This window comes from Peromyscus leucopus, chromosome 1 (genome assembly GCF_004664715.2).
Source record: "Peromyscus leucopus breed LL Stock chromosome 1, UCI_PerLeu_2.1, whole genome shotgun sequence".
Lineage (NCBI taxonomy): Eukaryota > Metazoa > Chordata > Mammalia > Rodentia > Cricetidae > Peromyscus > Peromyscus leucopus.
The window spans coordinates 174888855-174913013 of record NC_051063.1 but is presented as its reverse complement, the minus strand read 5'-3'; the positions used below and the strand labels follow the sequence as shown (position 1 = coordinate 174913013).

At 39.9% G+C, this 24159-nt stretch overlaps 2 protein-coding genes and 1 pseudogene across 2 annotated transcripts in view; 1 reads left to right on the top strand and 2 right to left on the bottom strand.

The window, feature by feature from the left end:
* The window catches only part of LOC114685891 (pregnancy-specific glycoprotein 22-like), a 577069-nt gene that overhangs the window by 58462 nt on the left and 494448 nt on the right, over window positions 1–24159 (bottom strand). Inside the window, exon 5 of the mRNA XM_037201885.1 lies at window positions 19283–19303. Coding sequence (XP_037057780.1) covers window positions 19283–19303 — 21 coding nt within the window. The remainder of the gene's footprint in view (window positions 1–19282; window positions 19304–24159) is intronic.
* Window positions 1–24159, top strand: part of LOC119087225 (pregnancy-specific glycoprotein 22-like) — a 39753-nt gene that overhangs the window by 5327 nt on the left and 10267 nt on the right. The window lies entirely within an intron of this gene.
* LOC114685888 lies at window positions 16807–17211 on the bottom strand (annotated as a pseudogene).

Here is a 24159-nt window from a genome sequence, read left to right as displayed (position 1 = left end):
AATTTAGAGAGTATTGGGTATAACTCTTCTTTGAAGATCTGGTAGAATTCTGCGCTGAAACCAGCTTTTTTTGGTTGGGAGACTTTTTAATGACTGTTTCTATTTCCTTAGGAGTTATTGGGCTATTTAAATAGTTTATCTGGTCTTGATTTAACTTAGGTATGTGGTACTTATCCAGAAAAATGTCCATTTCTTTTAGGTTTTCCAGTTTTGTGAGTAGAGGTTTTTGAAATATGACCTTATAATTCTCTGATTTCCTCAATGTCTGTTGTTTGTGCCCCTTTTCATTTCTGATTTTGTTGATTTGGATTCTCTCTCTCTGTCTTTTGGTTAGTTTGGATAAGGGCTTGTCTATCTGTTGATTTTCTCAAAGAACCAACTCTTTGTTTCATTAATTTTTTGTATTATTCTCTTAGTTTCTAATTTCATTAATTTCCCCTCTCAACTTTGACATAATTTCCTGGCGTCTATTCTTCCTGGGAGACTTTGCTTCTTCTTCTTCTAGAGCTTTCAGGTGTGCTGTTAAGTCACTAGTGTGAGATTTCTCCAACTTCTTTATGTGTGCATTTAGTGCTATGAATTTCCCTCTTAGCACTGCTTTCATTGTGTCCCATAAGTTTGGGTATGTGGTGTCTTCATTTTCATTGATCTCTAGGAAGTCTTTAATTTCTTTTCTTTATTTCTTCCTTAACCCATTGGTGATTTAGTTGAGCATTTATTCATTTTGAGAAGTAAGGTTTTCTGTAGTTTTGTTGTTGTTGAGATCTAACTTTAACCCATGGTGGTCTGATAGAACACAGGAGGTTACTCTGATTGTTTTGTATCTGTTGAGATTTGCTTTATGGCCAAGTATGTGGTCAATTTTTAGAGAAGTTCCATGGGGTGCTGAGAAGAATGTATACTTCTTTCTTGTTTAGGATGGAATGTTCTGGTACGATATCAATTAGGGTCCAATTGAGTCCATGATATCAGTTAAGTCCTTTATTTCTCTGTTAAGTTTCGATTTGGGAGATCTGTTCAGTGGTGAAAGTGGGGTGTTGAGATCTCCCACTATTAATGTGTGGGGTTTTATATGTGGTTAAGCTTTAGTAATGTTTCTTTTACATATGTGGGTTGCCCTTGTGTTGGGGCATAAATGTTCAGATTGAAACTTCATCTTGGTGGATCTCTTCCTGTGATGAATTATGTAATGTCTCTTTATCTCTTTTGAATTGATTTTAGTTTGAAGTCTATTTTTGTTGGATATCAGTAATGGCTACCCTGCTTGTTTCTTAAGACCATTTGATTGGAAGTCTTTTCCCAGCCTTTATTCTTAGGTAGTGTCTGTCTTTGAATTTGAGATTGTTTTCTTGTATGCAGCAGAAAAGTTGGGTTCTGCTTTCGTATCCATTCTGTAAGTCTATGTCTTTTTATAGGTGAATTAATTCGTTGATATTAAGGGATAATTAACGACCAGTGATTGTCATCCCTGTATTTTTTGGTGGTAGTGCTGTGTGTACTTCCCTTCTTTGGGGTTTACTGTTGTGGCTTTATTATTGCCTGTGTTTTTCAAGTGTGTATCTGACTTCCTTAGGTTGGAATTTTCCTTCTAGTGCTTTCTGTAGGGCTGGGTTTGTGGATAGGTATTGTTTAAATCTGGCTTTGTCTTCGAATGTCTTGTTCCTTCCGTCTATGATGATTGAAAGTTTTTGCTGGGTATATTAGTCTGGCTGACATCCATGGTTTCTTAGTGTCTGCATTACATCTGTCCAGGTCCTTCTGGCTTTCAAGTCTCCATTGAGAAATCGGGTGTTATTCTGATGGGTTTACCTTTATAGGTCACTTGCCTTTTTCCTTGGCTGCTCTTAATATTCTTTCTTTATTCTGTACATTTAGTTGTTTAATTATTATGTGTCGAGGGACTTTTTTTGGGGTCTAGTCTGTTTGGTGTTCTATAGGCTTCTTGTATCTTCATAGGCATTTCCTTCTTTAAGTTGGGAAAGTTTTCTTCTATAATTTTGTTGAATATATTTTCTGTGCCTTTGAGTTGGTATTCCTTCACTTCTCCATATCCTATAAGTCGTAGGTTTGGTCTTTTCATGGTGTCCCAGATTTCTTGGACATTTTGGTTCATGACTTTGTTGGCTTTAGTGTTTCCTTCGACTGATGAAACTATTTCTTCTACTGTATCTTCAATGCCAGAAATCCTCTCTTCCACCTCTTGCATTCTGTTGGTTATACTTGCATCTGAAGTTCCCGGTCGTTTACTCAGATTTTTCTATTTCCAGCATTCCCTCTGTTTGTGTCTTCTTCATTTTTTCTATTTCCTTTTCAGGTCTTGGACTCTTTCCTTCATTCATTTCATTGCTTTTTCATGATTTTCTTTCAAAGAGGATAGATTTTTTCCTGAGCTTGTGTTCATAGCCCAAAGCTAGAAAATTAAAGACCTAGTTTCTCTGTTTTGTAGCTTAACATATTCTAAGTTGTCTTTATGCCATTTTCCTTCATTCCTATTCTACTTTACTCTCTCTCTCTCTCTGTATGTATGTATATATATATTATGTATATATATATATATTATTTCCTACTTTGCTATTTTTCATAGATAGAAATTAAAAGAGAGACAAAAAGAGATTTTTTTTGGTTTTTTCGAGACAGGGTATCTCTGTGTAGCTATGCACCTTTCCTGGAACTCACTTGGTAGCCCAGGCTGGCCTCGAACTCACAGAGATGCACCTGGCTCTGCCTTCTGAGTGCCAGGGTTAAAGGCATGTGCCACCTCTGCCCAGCTGAAAGAGAAATCGTGATGGAGAAGTTTCTGTGCTACAGTCTTATACTCAGACATCTTTCCAGTCTGTTTTTTCTTTTTTCTCTCAAGGATAAAACCCTGCCACATTTAACTTTTTTTTTTACTACAAAACTCGACTGATGCCTCTTCTGTAACTGGCAGGACCTCACTCTTACTCTCATCAAGTACACACACACACACTCTATCTATCTATCTATCTATCTATCTATCTATCTATCTATCATCTATCTATCTAACTATTCCTTTTTGTACTTATTCCTGTTCACTGTTACCATCTGTGGGGGGCATCCTTCACCCCCACATTTCCTCAAAGTACTCTTGAGTAGGAGTCGTAGCAAATATTAGTTAGAAGGATAGAGGGGAGAAAGATAGAAAATACAGGATATCCTCCAGAGGGCCTGGATCCTAATCTATTGGGCTTTAAATGTCTCTGCCCTAGGGTATTTAAAGAAATGCCAAGGGGTGGAGCAAAAGACCATCCCCCAGCACAGCCAAGTGCAGACCATCTCACACACTTATAATCAGTCCCACGGTGCAATCATCCTCTCTATGCAGACCTGATGGGTAAAGCCTAAATGGTCCCTAACACCATTCAAACAAAGAACTGATAAAGAAAATGTGGTACATTTACTGAATGGAGTTCTACTCAGCGGTTAAAAACAAACAAACAAACAATAAAAAAAAAAACATGACATCATGAAATTTGCAGAAAAATGGATGGAAATATAAAAAACTTTCTAAGTGATATAACCCAGACTCAGAAAGACAAGCATGGTATGCACTCACTCATCAGTGGATATTATACATAAAGCAAAGTATAATCATTGCACAATCCACAATACTAGAGAAGCTAGGTAACAAAGAGAACCTTAAGAGGAACATGCATAGATTGCCCTAGGAAGGGGAAATAGATAAGATCTCCTGGGTTAACTGCAAGTGCAGGGTTGGGGGGAGGGGTGATGGAAAATGTGAACATGAGGGAACAAGAAGGTTCAGTTGTAGAAGGGATGAAGGGGGACAGCAAGGAAAGATATCTTGACAGATGGAGCCATTATGGGGATAGGGAGAGTCCTGGTGATAGGGAAATCCCCAGGAATCTACAAGGATGACCATAGCTCAGAATCCTATCATTAGTGGAGATGGTGCCTTAACAGGCGAATCTCTGTACTCAAGGTGATGACTACCCTCATTGTTATCACAGAACCTTCACCCAGTAACTGATGGAAGCAGAGGCAGATATCCACAGCTAAGCACTGGGCTGAGCATGTATAGTCCAGTCAAAGAGAGGGAGGAGGGATTACAAGTGGGGGTTGGGGGTGGGGTCAAGATCATGATGGTAAAACCCACAGAGATAGCTGACCTGAGTTAGTGGGAGCTCACTGACTCAGGACTGACAGCTGCACAAGCTGCATGAGACAGAACTAGGCCCTCTGAATGTGTGTGGCAAGGTCAGTTTGTGGGGCCCATGGAACAGGGACCAGAAATTTTTCCTAGTGCAAGTTCTGGCTTTTTGGAGCCCATTTTCTATGGAGGGATACCTTACTCAGCTTTAATAAAAAGGGAAGGGGCTTTGTCCTGCATCAACTTGATATGCCAGACTTTGTCAGCTCCACATGGGAGGCCTTACCATAACTGAGGAGTGGCTGTGGGTTGAAATGTGGGTAGATAGATAGGGAAGAGTGGGAGGAGAGGAGGAAGGGGGGATTGTAGTTGTTATGTAAAATGAAAAAAAATTAATTAAATTAAAAAAGAAAATCAAGTGACTATTTTCTTTGTTTTCTTTCTTCCTTTACTTCTTTCTTCTTTCCTACTTCCTTCCTTTTTTTTTCTTTCTCTTTTTTCTTCCTTTCTCTCTTTCATTCTTCCTTTGCTTCTCTCTTTCTTGGCATGCATATGGTTATTTTTCTGCCTGTATATCTGTGCAACACAGGTATGCCTGGTACCCACAGAAGCCAAAAGGAAGAATTGGATGCCCTGAAAATAGATTTACAGACTGGTTATGAGCTACCATGCCTGTACTGGAAACAGAACATGTGTCCTCTACAAGAGCAATCAGTCCTCTTAACCACTGAACCATCTCTCCAACACACCCAGGTAGATGTTTTCAGAAGCAGATCTGACTGAAAGAAGGTAGTGAGCAAGAACTAGCTGGAACTCTGGCTGGAAGGGACAAGTGTGTTTGGCAGATCTGGGCTAGGGATATGTGATGCTAAGTGTCTCTATATGAGACAATTGTTACTAATACCCAGGATCTAAGACCAATCCCCAAAATGATTACTGCTCTAAAGAGCACAATGAGGTATGATGAGAGACAGATGCTAGAGTTGTTTGAATTCAGTGTCTTTCTGAGAAAAGAGAGCCCTGGGTAAGATGCAGGATCTTTTGCAAGGTACAAAGCAAAGTCCTTTCCTTTGCCTTTCTGGAGTAGTGATATCAGCATGACATAAAACACATGACTTCCTGTCCAATATGTGTGCCTTGGAGTCCTGGAATATAGGAGAAATTCTCCAGAGTTGGGTAGTTGAGTTCTATAGTCAAATCTAACTGTCCATTTGTTTTCACTTCACAGAACAGACATCTCCTCAAGCTGTCAATGGCCAAGATTGACTTCTGTGAAAAACAGCTGTTCCTGCTTCACATAAACCTGAGAAAGCCTCCAGGGTGAAGACACTGGATACGTGTTCATACACAGACAGCTTGTCTGTCACCCATGATGCATGAGACAGATGTACACATTTTTTCTGTGTCTTTTTTCCAGTGATAGCACACATTGCTAATGAATGTTGCCATGGTGATAAGGTAGCCTCAGATATGAAAAAGGCTTGACATTGGGGTAGGACAGCTGTCCAGATCAGCAACATCTGTTATTGCTTGCCCCCAGGAGACAATTTGCTAGTCTTAATACCTGAAAACATGGAGTCATCAGAAGGAACTCAGGCCTCTTGTCCCCCACCCCCCTTTGGGATCCTGGCTATCCTGTGACACATCATAAGACCATCAGAACAGTTGGTTAAATGCTTGAGAACTGGTGCAGCTGTGTTATCCATGCTGTCTCAGAAGGAGATGCCCAGATGATTAGTGGATGCCCAGGGTGTGTGGAGTCACCTGGGTATCCTCTGGAGTTAGCTGAGGTTCAGAATCCTCTTCACCTAAGTGGTGGGAACTGAACTCAGGTAGTCTGGGAGATCAGCGTGTGCTATTTAATATTGAGACACTTCCACAGCTTTCCTTTCTCATTTTCTTCCATGTTCCATTTGTGGCTCTATACAAGAGCTGAATTCACCTTCTAGATGTTTGTCTGCTTCCTAGTCCATTTCAACCAGGGCTTTGTATAGACAGAATGTCCCTGCTATTTTGGAATATTCCAGTGCCTGGAAAAGGCTCAAACTCCTGTGGATGAATGAATAAATGAATTAATGATGACTCAAGGGCACTGATTTGAAGGAATGTCATGTTGGTAGATAATAATATAGGCTAATGCCTCAGTTTGACTTTTAATTTACATTTAATTATGCATTTTATATATTGGAAAGAGGAGGAGGAGAGAAAGAAGTACAGAGAGAGAGAGAAAGAGAAAGAGAGAGAAAATATATGTATATGTTTTTTACTCATGCATACATCAGTGTATGGGTAAGAAAATGCTAGTGTTACAGGTATGGATGTTAGAGAAGTGAGGGAATTCATTCTCTAATTCCATGAAGTTGAATATCAGAATTGAGGTCAGCATGTCAGCCTTGGCAGCAAGTGCCTTTACCCAGTGGCCCACCCTGATCTGATTTCCTGCCAACCTCAGAGTGAGATCAGTAACTTTTCAGAGGTCGGGCAGGTAGGCATGACTCCCTGCTGGTGTCCATGTGTATCAGGCTCTGCTCTCAAGGACTCAAGTGGAACAGAGCCAGCTACCAGCACCTTGTGCTTAACAAAGCCATAGAGGGAGCTTGCAGATGCACGGAAGGACTTTGCAACATTTTCCTGGAGACACAGCATGCATAAAGACAGGTCCAGACTGAGAAAACCTCTGAAATGTTATGCTTGAAAATGGCCGAACATAGATGAATATAAATGGATTAATTTACATTTTAAGAGCTAGTTGGGAACAGGCTTAAGTTAATGACAAAGTTTCATAACTAATAAGAAGTCTCTGTATCAGTAATTGTGAGCTGGAGTTACAAAGAAAATTTGTGTATAATGACCCACTTGTGGTCAGTTTTTATTCAGGGAGATAGATATTGGTCTAATTTCATTCTTGTACATGTGGATATTCCATTTTCCAAGAAGCAGCTGTGGAAGAAGTCTCATCTCCAGTGCATGCTTTTGTCATCTTTGTCAAATATCAGATGGATATAATGATGTGTATTCATATTTTGTATCTTTCATTTTGTTCCCTTAGTCTACAAGTCTGTTTTGTGCCAGAACCATACAGTTCTTTTAAAAATATTTTTATTTTATAATTAATTTAATTTTACATATCAGCCATGGATTCCCCTGTCCTCCTTCCTCTCACCCCCCAGCTTTCCCCCCACCCCACCCCTCCGCCATTCCCACCTCTTCCAAGGCAAGATCTCCCCTGGGGAGTCAACCCAGCCTGGTAGATTCAGTAGGGGCAGCTCCAGTACCCTTCTCCCTACAACAAGGCTGAACAATGTGTCTCAGCATAGGCCCTAGGTTCCAAAAAGCCAGCTCATGCGCCAAGGACAGGTCCTGGTCCTACTGCCTGGGGGCCACCTAAACAGTTCAAGATAATCAACTGTCTCACTTATCCAGAGGGATAATTCCAATCATGGTCTCAATATCTCTTACTCATATAATCCCTCCTCTCACTTGCTGATTGGACTCCTGGAACTCCACCTGGGGCTTGACCGTGGATCTCTGCATCTGCTTCCATCAGTCACTGGATGAGAGTTCTATCATGACAGTTAGGGTGTTAGGCCATCTGATCACCAGAGTAAGTCAGATCAGGTACTCTCTCGATCAGTGGTCTATAGTGAAGGGATCTTTGTGGATTTCTGGGGACCTCTCCAGCATTCTGCTTCTTTCTATTCCCATGGGGTCTTCATTCATCATGGTATCTCTTTGCTTGTTTTCCCACTCTGTTCCTGATCCAGCTGGGACCTCCTGCTCCCCTAAGGTCTCTTTCCCCGGATCATTGCCCTTCATTAACCCCCCCCCCACTCATGACCAGTTTGCTCATGTATATCTCATCCATTTCTCTGTCATTGGGTGATCCCTTTGTGTTTCTTAGGGTCCTCTTTACTAGGTAGCCTCCCTAGAGCTGTGAGTTGCAATCTGATTATCCTTTGCTTTATATCTAGTAACCACTTATGAGTGAGTACATACCATGTTTGTCTTTCTGAGTCTGGATTATCTCACTCAGGTTAATATTTTCTAATTCCATCCATTTGCCTGCAAACCTCATGGTATCATTGTTTTTCTCTGCTGAGTAGTACTCCATTGTGTATATGTACCACATTTTATTTTTCCATTCTTCAGTTGAAGGGCATCTAGGTTGTTTCCAGGTTTTGGCTATTACAAATAATGCTGCTATGAACATAGTTGAGCATGTGTCCTTGTGGTATGATTGAGCATTTCTTGGGTATATGCCCAAGAGTGGTATAGCTGGTTCTTGAGTAAGCTTGATACATCACCCTTTACAATAGCCACAAATGATATAAAATTCCACGAGGTAACTCTAACTAAACAAGTGAAGGACCTGTATGACAAGAACTTTAAGTCCCTGAAGAAAGCAATTGAAGATATCAGAAAATGGAAAGATCCCCCATGCTCATGGATAGGTAGGATTAACATAGTAAAAATGGCAATCTTACCAAAAGCAATCTACAGATCCAATGTAATCCCCATCAAAATCTCAACACAATTCTTCACAGACCTGGAAAGAACAATACTCAACTCCATACTGTTCTTATTATTTTATCTCTGTAATATTTTTGAAATTTGGAATTGCAATTCTTGCAGCATTGGTCTTTTTGCTCAGGATAGCTCTGGATACTGAGGGTCTTTTGCTGTTCCACATGGATTTTAGGACTTTTTTTGTGAAAAAGTTATGGGGGTTTTGATTGGGATTGCATTGAGTCTGCAAATGTTTATTTTCACAATACTTATTATACCAATCCATTAGCATGTCTTTTCAGTTTTTGTGTCTTCCTCAATCTTTTTCTTCAAAGATTTAAAGTTTTTATTGTAGAGGTTTTATACCACCATTATTATATTTATTCCTATATTTCTGAGGCCACTGTGGATGGGAATTTAGCCATGATAATTTTCCTAGTGTGCTTAAGGTCAGTGGATAGAGAAAACAATAATTTTTATTTAAAAAATTGTAAATTCATTTTACATAACAACCACAGATAACTCTCTCATCCCTCCTCCCACTCCTCTAGAGCCTTTCCAGCCAACTCATCCTTCATCCCCTCGTCCAAAATATAAGGCTTCCAAAGGGGAGTCAGCAAAACCTGACTCATTCAGTTGAGGCAGGTCCAATCCCTTCTCCCCTCATCAAGGCTGTGCAAGGTGTCACACTGTAGGTAATGGCTTCCAAAAGGCCAACTGAAGCACCAGGGATAGATCCTGGTCCCACAGCCAGCAGCGCCTTAAACAGGAGAAGCTACACAACTGTCTTGCTTATGTGGAGGGCCTAGTACAGTACCACACAGGCACCACAGCTATTATTCTACAGTTTGTGAGTTCCCAGTAGCTTGATTTGGTTGTCTCTGTAGAGTCCCCCATTATGATCTTAATCCCTCTTACTCATGTAATCACTCTTTGCTCTCTTCAATTGGACTCCTGGAGCTCTGCCTAGTGCTCAGCTGTGGGTCTCTGCATCTGCTTCCACCAATTACTGCATGAAGGCTCTATGATGATAGGGTATTCAGTAACCTAATTACTAGTGTAGGCTAGGTCAGGCATCCTCTCCACTGTTGCTAGGTGTATATAGTGAGATCATCCTTGTGGATTTCTGGGAACTTCCCTAGCACCAGGTTTCTCCATTACTCCATGATATCTCTCTCTATGAAGATATCTCTTTCATTGCCTTTCCACTCAGTCCATGATCCAGCTCAACCTTCCTGTTCCCTTATGTTCTCATCCCTCATCCCTACCCTTGATTCCACTAACTTGTCCCCAGTTTACTCAGAAGATTTCATATATTTTCCCTTCCCAGGGTAATCCATGCAACCCTCTTAGAGTCTTCCTTGTTAGCTAGCTTCTCTGGAACTGTAGGTCATTAGTCTGGTTATCCTTTGCTTTACATCTATTATCCACTTATGAGTGAGTACATACCATGTATGTCTTTCTGAGTCTGGATTGCCTCACTCAGAATGATTTTTTCTAGTTCCATCCATTGACCTGCAAATTAATGATATCATTGTTTTTCACCACTGAATAGTACTCCACTGTGTATATGTACCACATTTTCTTTTTCCATTCTTTGGTTGAGAGGCATCTAGGAAAACATTCATTTTTATCATTTGGTTTTGTATCCTGAAATGTTGGTAAAATGGTTGATTTTCAAGTTTAATTTTGTGGTCTATTCTGTATAACATAATATCATCTGCAAATAGAGTAACTTCTGTTACCTATTTGTATGCCTTTAATTTCTGTCTCTTCTCTGATTTTTCTAGCCGGTGCTCCTAGACCAATATTGAAAAGGAGTGGAGATAGTAGAAACCCCTCTCCTATTCCTGGATTTAATGGGATTATGCCAAGTGTTTCTTTCTTGTGGAATGATATTGAGTATGGCTTTGTCTTATATAGCCCTAATTATATTGATGTATACTCCCCTCATGATTACTCTACCCATGACTTTTTCCATGAAGGCATGTTATATTTTGTCAAAGCCTTTTTGACATCTATTGGAATGATTATGTGGTTTATATTTAAATGTGGTTCATATCCCAGTGAATCTATTCAGCTATAAGAAAATAAAAACATAAAATTTGCAGGTAAATGATTGAAACTAGAAAAATATGACTGAGGCAACTGAGACCAAGAAATACACCCATATGTGTTTTCACATTTGTAGTTCCCAGCTCTGAATCTTCAAATGGGTGTACATAACAGGATAGCCAGAAAACTAGGAAAGTTACAAGATATCATGGGGCTGAGGGAACAGGGTACTGATGCTATAAAGGGGGAAATAAATAATGGTCCAGTCTTAATTGGGGAAGAGGAATAAGGACCATATAGAAGAAAAAAGAAGAGATAAATAACATAAATGTTTGAAAGACATAGGGACTCATATAATCTTATGTTTACCTAAAATTACATCATATAAAATGTATAAATGTCAAATACATTTTAAATGAAGTTGCACTACTTGTGGTGAGAATGCTCCCAAACAAGATTTACAGAAACCCATTACAAAGGATGAGAAACCTCCCTACATATTGTTGGTAGACCAAAATATTCCACAAACAATATATGTTATTACTGGTGCCATTGGTTGTTTCTTAGTATTTGAATATAGGTCCTTATTATTGAAGACACCCTGAACTTACAGAACACAAGATTTTGAGGAGTGTAACAGTGTCTGTTCCCAGAAACTCCTTGCTGTGAACTAGACCTTGTATCACTGATGTTTTTGCAAGCTAACAACTAAGGGAAACAGTCAGTAGTCCTACTCAGTTGTGATGTCTAAAAACCACAGAAAGGATCAGCTTTGCATGATATCTCTGAAGGTCCAAAAGTGGCTCTTATGTCTTGGACGTAACCAACAACTGTCTAAGTAGACTTAAGGCATGCTTGACAGAAGTGAAATGATTTCTGGTATTGGAATTCTAGACAACTACAATTGGCTAGTAACCTCACAGATCATAGAGGAGAACATACCATGGCTACTTTTCTAAACTAGTGTAATTTCTAGGTAGATTTTAAGCACACTTTCTTATGCTCACCACTAATTGTAGCTGCCATAGTCATCATCAAAGCCTGTATTTGCATACATGGAGACCTGCAAAAAAATCCAAAATGGTTCAAATACGTAGACCAACAGACAGCACACGGTGTCCAACACCCCTTTTTAAAACTACATTATAATGCCATTGTTTGAGTCAGGGGACATCTCAGAAGTGGAGGGGGAAAGATTGTAAGTATCAGTATCAGTATCATGGATGTTTAGCATGAGACTGTGTGTTCTATATATGACAAGGAAGCTGCACCCAAGAATTCTCAGCTACATGGCTGCCTGAACTAGAGCTGAGCAATGAAAGCACCATCATACACGCCACCATGGATGAAGAAATCTCAAAGAGCTCCACCTGTACTTAAAGAGCTATAGTAAATAATGAGTGCTGAGGGAAAGTCTGTATTCTTAATGGATGAGAACTTGATAAAATATCCAATCCCAAATAGTCAGTCATAGACATATACACATGAAAAATAGTAAATTGGCACAGCATATTGTATTTATATAGTTATCTTTCCAAAATAAATGTATAATAATATTAATAACAGTAATAATTTGCAGAAGAGACCTAAATTTAAGAGAAAGTAGAAGGCATGAGAGCACCCTGAGGATAAAACTGAGGAATGCAAATGGTGTAAATACAATGAGCATATAGAAAATTGTAAAAAAAAATTAAAAAGCTTTAGAAATGAGTTAAAATATTAGAGAGTCCGGAGAGTGAGAGAACAAGAAATAGGTGCCATGTAAGTGATCATGAATCAGAGACCTAAGGAACCACTACTGAAAACAGTCTCCATTTCTGGGCAGCATCATTGAGTAGTCTTCCTTGTGTCAAACCCAAGCACAAAGGAAAGGTCTGAACTTCTATAATCTTATAGGGCTGATAGAAGTGTCACACTATGTATTTAGTTCAGTGTAGTGTAAGGGACAAGGAGCATGCAGCAACTGGTTATGGCAAACTGAGTGTAGTAAGGTCAGAGCACAGAGAACCTCTACACTGTGGCCTAGAGTGAGCTGCAGGAGATGTGGCCTAATTAAGGCTGTGGTAACCTGGACTAAAGCCTCAGGCCTGTGTCCTACCAAAGTTGCTGAGACCACAGCAGACAGTAGCAGGGAAACACAGAGTATCACTGAAGTCTTCTAAGATAGAACTTGAGAAGGGACCAGGTTTTTTTTCTCAGAGCTCCAAAAGAGAGGACAGAGGGGATAGAGGTTTAGCAGCAGGAAGCCCTTGGTGAACTGGAAACAGTCAGGGGATTTGGAGCCACAATGTTTTCTACTCAAAGTTTGTTCTCATTGGCCATTATTTACTGAAAGACAATGTTCCCAGCAACAACAGGGTGCCCCTCTAAATGAAAATCAGTGTAGGGTGGGCCACTGGGTAAAGGCACTTGCTGCCAAAGCTGACATGCTGACCTCAATTCCAAGATTCAACTTCATGGAATTAGAGAACGAATTCCCTCACATCTTCTAACCTCCATACATGTACAATAGCATTTTCTTACCCGTACACGGATGTATGCATGAGTAAGCACACAATATTCTCTCTCTGTGTCTCTGTCTCTATCTATGTTTCCCTCTGTCTCTCTGTCTCGCTGTCTCACTCTCTCTCACAAACACACACATTGTGATTTCCAACTAGGGCTGGTGTCTGCTTAAGGTTAATGTATCTCATACCCCGTACATGAATGTCTTGCTCCTCTTCACTTGAAAGACATAAGGATGTTTTGGGTTCTCTCTCTCTCTCTCCCACTTTCCACATATATAAAATGCATAATTAAATTTAAATTAAAAGTCAAACTGAGACATTAGCCTATTTTGTTATCTACCAACATGAGGTTCCTACAAATCAGTGCCCTTGTATCTTCATTCATTCATTCATTCATCCAAAGGTGCTTGAGCCTTTTCCAGGCACTAGTACATCCAAAACAGTTGGGGGGGGGGATTCTGTTTTCCCAAAGCCCTGGTTGCAATGGTCAGAAGGCAGACAGGTATCTAGAAGGTGAATTCAGCTATTGAATAGAAGCACAAAGGGTACAAGGAAGTAATGGACAAAGGAGGGCTGGGGAGAAATCCCAATATTTAATAGCATATGATGATCTTCCTGAGTACCTGAATTCAGGTTCCCAACACATATGTGAAGAGGCTACAGAACCTCACCTAACTCCAGCTCTAGGTGATTCCACACAGTCCCTGGCTATCCACTAATCACCGGGGCATCTCCTTCTTAGATGCAGCATGGAGAACCAAGTTGTACCAGTTCTCAGGCTGTTAACTAACTGTTTTGATGGTCTTATGATGTGTCACAGGACAGCCAGGATTCCAAAAGGGAGGGACAAGACGCCAGAGTTCCTTCTGATGACTCCATGTTTTCAGGTATTAAGACTAGCAAATTGTCTTCTGGAGGCAAGCAATAACAGATGTTGCTGATCTAGACATCTGTACTATTCCAGTGTCAAGCCTATTTCATATCTGAGGCTACCTTATCACCATGGCAATATTCATTAGCAATGTGTGCTATCACTGGAAAACAGACACAGAAAAAAATGTGTACATCTGTCTCATGCATCATGGGTGACAGACAAGCTATCTGTGTATGAACACGTATCTAGTGTCTTCACCCTGGAGGCCTTCTCGGGTTTATGTGAAACAGGAACAGCTGTTTTTCACAGAAGTCAATCTTGGCCATTGACAGCTTGAGGAGATGTCTGTTCTATGAAGTGAAAACAAATGGACAGTTAGATTTGACTATAGAACTCAACTACCCAACTCTGGAGAATTTCTCCTATATTCCAGGACTCCAAGGCACACATATTGGACAGGAAGTCATGTGTTTTATGTCATGCTGATATCACTACTCCAGAAAGGCAAAGGAAAGGACTTTGCTTTGTACCTTGCAAAAGATCCTGCATCTTACCCAGGGCTCTCTTTTCTCAGAAAGACACTGAATTCAAACAACTCTAGCATCTGTCTCTCATCATACCTCATTGTGCTCTTTATAGAAGTAATCCTTTTGGGGATTGGCCTTAGATCCTGGGTATAAGTAACAATTGTCTCATATAGAGACACTTAGCATCCCATATCCCTAGCCCAGATCTGCCAAACACACTTGTCCCTTCCAGCCAGAGTTCCAGCTAGTTCTTACTCACTACCTTCTTTCAGTCAGATCTGCTTCTGAAAACATCTACCTGGGTGTGTTGGAGAGATGGTTCAGTGGTTAAGAGGACTGCTTGCTCTTGTAGAGATCACATGTTCTTTTTCCAGTACAGGCATGGCAGCTCATAACCAGTCTGTAATCCTATTTCCAGGGGATCCAATTCCCTTTTTTGGCCAGTTCCCAGGCACACTTATCTTGCACAGATATACATGCAGTAAAATGACTCTTTACACCCTGAGAAAAAAAGAATTAAAGGAAGAGAGAAAGAAGGAAAGATATGAAGGAATAATGAAAGGAAGGAAGAAAATATCCACCTTAATTTCAGGAAATATCTCTCTATCGTCCTTAATTTTGTAAGAGAGAGCATTATAGGCAAGACAGTGGTTTGTTTCAAGCTGACCTATACTCCATATTCTTCCCTCTCTTAGATCATTCTGAGACTCATCATTTGGCTTTTGGGGACTCATGTCTCATCTCAGTCATCATCAAAGACCTGGCTAGTTAGATCAATGACAGGCCCACCCCTGGTCTCATGTGTGAGATGTCTCTGCACATATTAAGTCGTGACGGCAGCCTGTGAGAGATTCTCAGGAAAGCTCAGTGAGAAATCTTATTCTGTGCAATCTATAGGACTTTTTTATTTAAGAAAATTGTTACTAAGTGTTAGTATTTCAGCAAAGTTATTGCAACAAGTTTAAAAGGCAGACAGACTAGTATAGGCTTTAAAGGAACATATGAGGTTCATACATCTAATTTAATACATAACTCTATGGGGTTTAGTGAAAACTACAAGGCCCAGAATACAAATTAAATCTGAAAAATGAAATCCAGTATTAGCACCTACAATACCTCTACAATACCTGCTTCACTCCTTTTTTAGATTTCTTAACTTTCTCCCAAATATAGTGCTCTCGAACTCATGAAAGAAAGAACGTAAGATTTCCAATACTATGAGTATAGAGATAAAGAAGAGCTGGGGAAATTGACTTGAACTTGCAAGTTTAATGTGGAAGCTGAAACTTACTAAGTCAATCCAAAGATTTCTGTGCACTGAATACTGTATGTGAGGAGGCTATGAATCAGAGTTCATGAGTAGGTAACAGATTAGCAACATACAGTATAATTCCTATCAACTTCTTCTCCTAAGTTATATTTGTAACAAAACTAGAGTTAAATATCATTGTTTATTAGGACAATTGCTTATTACACACTTCGGGCAGAGCAGGGACAGGCATATCTGATGGCTGGGCATCTACCTATTGTGCTTACTTATATGTGTAATGAACAAGCAGCACACACAACATCTTCCCAACATTTCGAGGTAATGCACATTAACATAAAATATTTTCAAAGAAATAACCTGAATTTCATTTAATACTGCCTTAATAATACCTGCAACACTAAACAAATAACATATATTATTTTCTCCAGTTTCTGGAATTAAGCAGCAGAAATCATTTTTAAGATCGGATTCACATCAAGACTGGGAGTTTTGGGAGATCTGAGTGGTGCATTAGCCAAAGCACAGGTGTGACAAAACCTGTCACCAATCTGGGGGAATAACTGTGCTAAGACATGACTTGTTGAATAATAAAGCCACCTAAGGAACTGGCTAGAACCAATGATACTGGTATTAGGTAAGAAAAAGACTTTGTCTTAGGCTGACCAACAGCATATGGTTTAAATGGCTTTGAATTTTAAAATGTGAAATGTTTCTTTGTATTTTCTTGGAAATGAATCAAAAGATTACAGAGTCTACACAACTGGGAGACACGAAGTAGATGCTGAGTGATGAGAGGTCACTCCAGGTGTGGCACTGTGGCTCTGGCAGCAGATACAAAAGAATTACACTCTGTAGAGGAGGTAGGGCCATTCGCCAGTGGATAGATGAAGGTCCCTGCTGGAGGCGGGATATTTAATTCTATGGTTTATCTTACACTGTCACACCTCTCTCTTCATAGATGGTGATTTCAATCTAAAAACTCTAAGTTATCTCTCAATGGGGTCTGTTAGGAGGAGGCCTTAGGGAGCATATATCTTCTCATTCTGTTCTTGAATGTATTTGGAGAATTTCTTCAAGACCTTCTCTTAATGAGTTTCCATGCATAAAAACATGGTATACACTGTTAAACAAGCCAAACAGCCTTCAAGTTATGACTGGCCTCCAAGTTTCTCTGCTTCTGTATAAAGGTTATTTAGAGTTCAAATTGTGTTTTCAAACTGCTATTTATCAATCTTGTTCTCTAGCTCCATGGAGACCTTGGTCTGCAACTGGCAGAGTGTGCTACTGCTGTAGTCTCACTGAATGAACACCTTCCCAGACACCTTTGCCTGCTGTGGCCTCATGGCGAGGATACAACCCACTGCTCCTCTACAGAATCACTTGTCTTCCTCTTCTCTCTCTGGCCATGTAGTTCTATCATGTAGGCTTCTTGAACATCAGTGCCTCAGAGGGCACTGCCCCAGGCTCTGCAGTGGACATCAGTACAGCAGGAGGGACAGAGCACCCTCAGGTGGCAGACAGGAGTGGGTCAGTGAGGACCAGGAGAGACAATGGGCATCTGACTCCAGATCCTAGGTCTGTACCATCAAGCTCTGCTGCTCAGCTCACACATGGCAATAGTGTTTCTCCCACACAGCACATGAGACCCACCACCTCTGATTACTCACTTCCTTCATCATCTGATTGTGAGTCACCATCTACCTAGTTCGTAAAGACATGGATTGGCAGTCGATGTTAGAATGAACAACACTAGTTGAAAGAGTCCTTTGGTAGGGTCAGAGTTCCCACAAGGGGAAACTTCTCTCTGTTGTTTGCACAGAACTGCTACCCAAGTTCACCATCACAAGGAACAATTGTAGCCCCATGGAGGGTGAAGATGGTAGCCTTATAACATGAACATGAGAGTTAGAATACAATATACCTGTTGAGGAAAAAAAGGTCAAAGTCTCTCAGAAGGTGATAGTCTGAGCTGCCAAGGGGAAATTGGACTCTCATTTTATGAAATGTCATGAGTGATGCAGAACTCTCAAGGTATAAAACATGCAGCGTAGTGAGTGCCAAAGAGACCCATTTAACCTGAATATTAGCTGTGATTAATTTTTTTCACCATGGCTACAACTGCCTAAATGTACATAGCTAGAACCAGGATACCTGATCCCTCTTGAGTTCATGATAGAGATTCACCACAAAGACACCTAGGCTGGCCGGGCCTTTGATGAATGTATCCTACCTAGAGGGGCTCAGGATGATAGAGACATGGACATCTCAGACTCAGACTCAGTGGACACATGATATTGTACTAGGGCTGTGTTATGTATCTGGAGATATATCAGGTCTTATGCATGCTCCATCAATACTTGTTTACTCATCTACATTGGGGCTGGGTGTGCAGTGCTCAACCAATGTTACTGTCCAGACACTATAACCTTCTACAGAAGAGGATTTCCCTTTCCCACTGCTGACTCCACATGTGCTTTATTCTGTTTGCTCCTGATGGTTCAGACAACCTGGTCATATCCCTCTTAGATATATTCATTTGCATCCAGAGTCAACCCTCAACTTCCCCTCAAATGTTGCCTTTCACCCACCTACACTGTGCTACAGGCTTATCAAAGGAAAACCCCAGATATCCTGCCAAGAGTACTTTCTCCCCAACATCGCTATTAATAATTGCATATCCTATGTATCCCCTGTGGAGAACTAGAATGTTTGTGTCTGTAGGACCTACATGAAGAGAATTATGAATCTTTGAAGTGGATCCTTTAAATGACATCAAGCTTTGGGGTCAGGCCTTGGTTTTATGGATAGATACAGAAAATAATTCTCAGCCTGTGTCACAGGCATGAACAAATCCCAGTTTTCTCATGACATTCCAGCTATGATTTTTCCTCCCCTCCTTGCATCTCTGATTTCTCTTGGATCACCTTGGAATGGTATTGGAATGTGAAGGGGGTATTTCCCCAGGAGTGAAGAACTTTCCAGGCAGTGAGCAATTGGTCTCTTTGTATACTTGACCTTATAGTCAAGTAGATTTTCCTATAGTTAACTCAAATATTTCTATCCCATACATTTGCTTTTATGATTGCCATGACCCAGAAGGATTACCCAAAGCTTTGAACCATGCTCATGTTCCTTTAATCCTAATGTTCCCAGCTCCTGTCGTTTCTAGCTATTAATTGGCTTTTGGTCTGATTCCAATGAATGCAAAGAGACAGGTGATGAACATGCCTGGGGGGTCTCTCCTGAGTCAAGATAAAACTTCTGTTTTGATGGTGCTGATTTATTAACTATTCATAGTGTCTGTGGTGGACATAACATTATCCCTGAGCTCAGGATATGGGAAGTGGGAAAAGTGAGGCTCAGGGAAGATGTTCTTGACCTGTACCCTGAGTGGACAGAAACACTTGTGATGACCACAACAAACAGAATCAGAGGCTCACTTGGAGAATGGAGAACTTCATATGGATTCTCTCTGTAGAGGATGAGCATGTAACAGATTAAAACAGTGTCCTAGTTGGAATTTGGTGTCACCTTGATTTAGCCCAAAGTCATCTTTGGGTGGGGGAACAGAGTCTTGAAGCACAGGCTACACCAATCAGATGAATAAATGAGTGACCCATCTGTCTAATGAACTGCCCCACTCCCTAGCTTCTGTTCCCAAAGTCCCATCCCACAACCCAATGTTTCCCAGCTCATCACCCACCTTAATTTCTGTTTCTGTCCTCAATTCTTGCTGAATTCTGATATTGATGTACAGTCCACACCAATCTAAAAAACAGATATAGGCCACACCAGTCAGAAGGACAGAGACACCCCTGCTTCACTAAACACCAAGCTAATCATCCATCTTTCAACTTGGACAGAGGCTCCCTACTAGATCAGTGGTCATGCTGGCCACCAGAAATCTAGGCTGCAAAGACCAGAAGACCAAGGAGAAAACAGAAATCAAGGAGCAAAAACCAATACTACAAAGAAAAACCTTTTTTATAGAAAAACAAATAGAAATAAAGTCCTATGCCTAATTATCTCAAACCCAGATGCCTGAACATTAGTGCAGGAATACAATGAACAACACTCAGGATATATGTCACCTCTAGAACCCAGCTATTCTATGATAGCAAGACCTATATATTCCAATTCTGTCAAAGCACAAGAAAATGATCTTAAAAACAACTTTAAGAAGATGATAGTGTTCCTTTAAAAAGAATGAAAAACACACTTAAAAAATTGAGGAAAAGGTGATTGTAATCATAGGAAATATATAAATTCCTTAATAATGCCAAGAAAGAACAAACAACGTGGTGAAGGAAATTATTCAATACCTGAAACATGAAATAGAAGCAACAAAGGAAACAGAAGCTGTGAGAACTGTGGAAATGGAATATCTGAGTAAGCAAACAGGAACTACAGATGTAAACATCATCATCAGAATACAACAGATGGAAGAGAGTATTTCAGGCATTGAAGATTATTATAGAACACTTAAATTTATTAGTTAAAGAAAATGTTAAATCTAAAAAAGTAACACAAAAATCCAGGATGCAAGTCCACGCACGCACGCACGCACACACATTCACACACACACACACACACACACACACACACACACACTATCAGCACCACAATCTACAACAAAATAACAGGATTAAACAATTACTGGTCATTAATATCTCTATATAAATGGACTCAATTCACCAATAAAAAGATACAGGATAAAAAAAATGGTTGCAAAAACAGCATGAATCCTTCTGCTGCATATAAGAAACACACATCAAAATCCATGATAGACAGTGTCTCAGAGTAAATGGTTGGGAAAAAATTTCCAATCAAATTTACCTAAGAAGCATTCTGGTGCAGCTTTAGTAATATCTAGCAAAACAAACTTCAAAACTAAATTAATCAAACAAAATTAATGTCATTTCATAAGCATTCAAGGAAATATCTACCAGGAAGACATCTCAATTCTGATCATCTATACCCAAAATGCAAGGCATCCACATTTGTAAAAGAAACATTACTAAACTCAAATCAAATAGTGAAGACCACACACTAATAGTGTGAGACTTGAGTGCCACACTCTCACCCATAGACAGGTTGCCCAGTCAGAAACTAAACAGAGAAATAATGTAACTAACAGAAGTTTTGGTTCAAATGAACCTAAAATATGGACAGAACATTTCAGCAAGTCACAAAAGAATATAACTCCTTCTCGGCACATAATTGACCCTTCCCAGAACTGACTACATACTTGATCACAAAAGCAAGTCTCCTCAAATACAAGACAATTGAAAAAAATTTCATGTATCTTTTCAGATTGCCATAGGTTAAATCTGGATTTTAATGTCAACAGAAAGCCTACGTAGTCCTGGGAATGGTACACAACTCTCTACTGACTTACCACTGAGTCAAAGAAGAAATGAAGAAAGAAATCAGACTTCCTAGAATTTAGTAAAAATCAATGTACAGAATACCCAAAGTCATAGCACACAATGAAAGCAGTGCTAACAGGAAAGTTCATTGCATTAAATGTTTTCATACAGAAATTAGAGAGAGCTCAAACTAGAGACTGAACAGCACACCTCATAGCTCTAGGACAAAAGTAAGCAAATATAACCCTGAGGAGCAGAGGACAGCGGGAAATAATCAAATGAGGGGTGAAATCAATAAAATAGAAACAAAGGTAACAATTCAAAGAACCAATGAAGCCAAGAGTTGTTTCTTTGAGAAAATCAACAAGAGAGACAAACTGTAAGTGTCATATACCAGTAGAGAGTGGTTCCATATTTTTTTTTCAATTTTCTTGTAACTGTTGAGACTTGCTTTTGTGATCAAATATGTGGTTAATTTTGGCAAGGTTCAATGAGGGAAACACAGTTTAGCCACTGGATGCTAGGCAGTGTCCACAGCTCTTTTCCAGTGGAGGTTGGTTTCGCTGTAGGAATGTATCAGTTCTAAACCCCTCAGGTGAGAGTTCGAAGAGCTCCTCTCTTCTCTGCTAAGAGACTTTCCACACAGAAATGTAGCAGTTTTGCTCCTCTCTGGCAAGAGTAATTGCAGCTCTGTTCTGCTCCAGTGTAAGTTATTAATTCTCTGCCCCACTCTACTGGGGTGAAAAAGGATGTTACTCAAGCTTTCTTCAAGAGAATTGTTGGGAGAAAGAAATCGCAGAGGGTGGCTGCCTCTGCCAGGGTAGAAAAAGGCAGATTTAAACTAAACAGTTACAGAGCCTATATAGGATGTTTTAGTGGCCTAGTTTTTCCAGGTGAAGAATTTTAAGGTTGGAATTGGACAGATTTCAATCCCTGAGCTTAGAAACTCTTAGATTTCATGCTCAAGTATTGCTTGGTTTTCGTGCTTTGTTGGTCAGGGCAGAGTGTGTTACTTTGGCTCTGGTTTCAGGGTCAGGTTGTGTTTCTTTGGTTGGCTTTTTTACCCTACACAAACCCTTATCTATCCTAACTAAAAGGCAAGGAAACAATATTGAATTTAACATAAGCAAAATAAAAATGGTGATATAACAACAGATAGTGAAGAAACACAAAGAATCATTAGGTCATACTTCAAAAACCTGAACTGCAAAATTGGAAAAATCTAAAAGAAATGGACATTTTTTCAATATATAGTGCTTACCAAAGTTAAATCAAGATCAAGTAAACAATTCAAATATAGTTATATTCTCCCAGGAATGGAAGCACTCATTAAAATTCTCCCAACTGAAGAAAAAGCCCAGAGCCAGATGGTTTTAGCACAGAATTCTACCAATTTCAAAGGGCTAAGATGATTGCTCCTTAAATTATTCCACAAAATAGAAACAGAAGGAACATTGTCACATTCATTTTATGAGGCCACAGTCACTCTGATACCCAAACTACAAAAACACTCAACAAATAAAGAGAATTACAGACCAATCTCGATCATGAACATGGATTCAAAAATACTTAATCTAATACCTGCAAACCACATCCAAGAACACATTAAAAATGTCATTGGAAATGATATACTGGGCTTCATTATAGAAATGCAAGGATGGTTGAGCATACAAAAATCTGTCAATGTGACCTACTACACAAACACACTGAAAGACAAGAAAACACACGATCATCTTATTAGATACTGAAAATGATTTTGATAAAATCCAATACCCCTTCATGATAAAAGTCTTGAAGAGATCAGGGATACAAGGGACATACCTGTGTTAACTAGGTTTTTATTTTTGGGAAAAGAAAACTTGACCATGGCAACTATTATAGAGGAAAAACATTTTATTAGGTGGCTTACATTGTCAGAGGTTTAGTCCATTATCATCAACGTACATCGTGGTTTCATTATGGTTCTGGAACAAGAGTTGAGAATCCTTATATTTTGATGTAGAAGCAACAGGAAATGGTCTTTCTCACTGGGTGTTGCTTGAGCATATATGAGACTTCAAAGCCCCTCTCCACAGTGACACACTTTCTCAAACAAGACCACACCTCCTCCAACAAGGCCACACCTATGAAGTGGAAATAAAATAGACATTATTGGTGAAAAGTGGCTGGAATCTGGGTGGGGGTGTGGAGATTGGGACAGGAGGGCTCTTGTGAGGGAATGACGGAGAGAGGTAGAGAAAATACTGGGAGAGACAACTGAAATCTGGTGATATTTCTGAGAGGAGTTAGAAATCTAGTGTAACTGAAATTCCAAGGAATCTAGGAAGGTGATCCTAGCTAAAACTACTAATAATGGGGATATAGAATGGAGTGATTGGGACACCAACATAGCCACAATAATTTTGAACTACAATTCGCATTTCGATAAGATGTGCTGTGGTAAAGGTATCACAAAAATTGTGGGAGTGTCCAACTAATGACTGTAAGAAACTCAAATTTTGATGATATTGTTTCACTTCTTCACAATTTCTGTGGTGGACATCACAGTGTCATTGGGCTCAGGATCTGGTAAGTGGGAAAAGTGAAACCTAGGATATAGGTCCTTGAGTTGGGCCCTGGCTCTGAGGATCCAGCTGTGTGGGGCCGTGGACACAAGGACATGTGATGACCTCAGCAAAGAAAGAGGGATACTCCCTTGGAGAATGGGGGACTCACTTTGAAATCTTCCTGTGGAGGAGGAGGACTTAGCACCTGGAAACAGTATACTTGTTAGCATTAACTATCACCTTCATATAGTCCACCATTGCCTGAGGGAAAAGAGTGTCAACAGAGTCTTTATCAGGTCTGGCTGTGGACATGACTGTGAGGGATTGCCTTAGTTAGTGCATGAGGGCCCATGCAATTGTGTGCCACACCATCCCT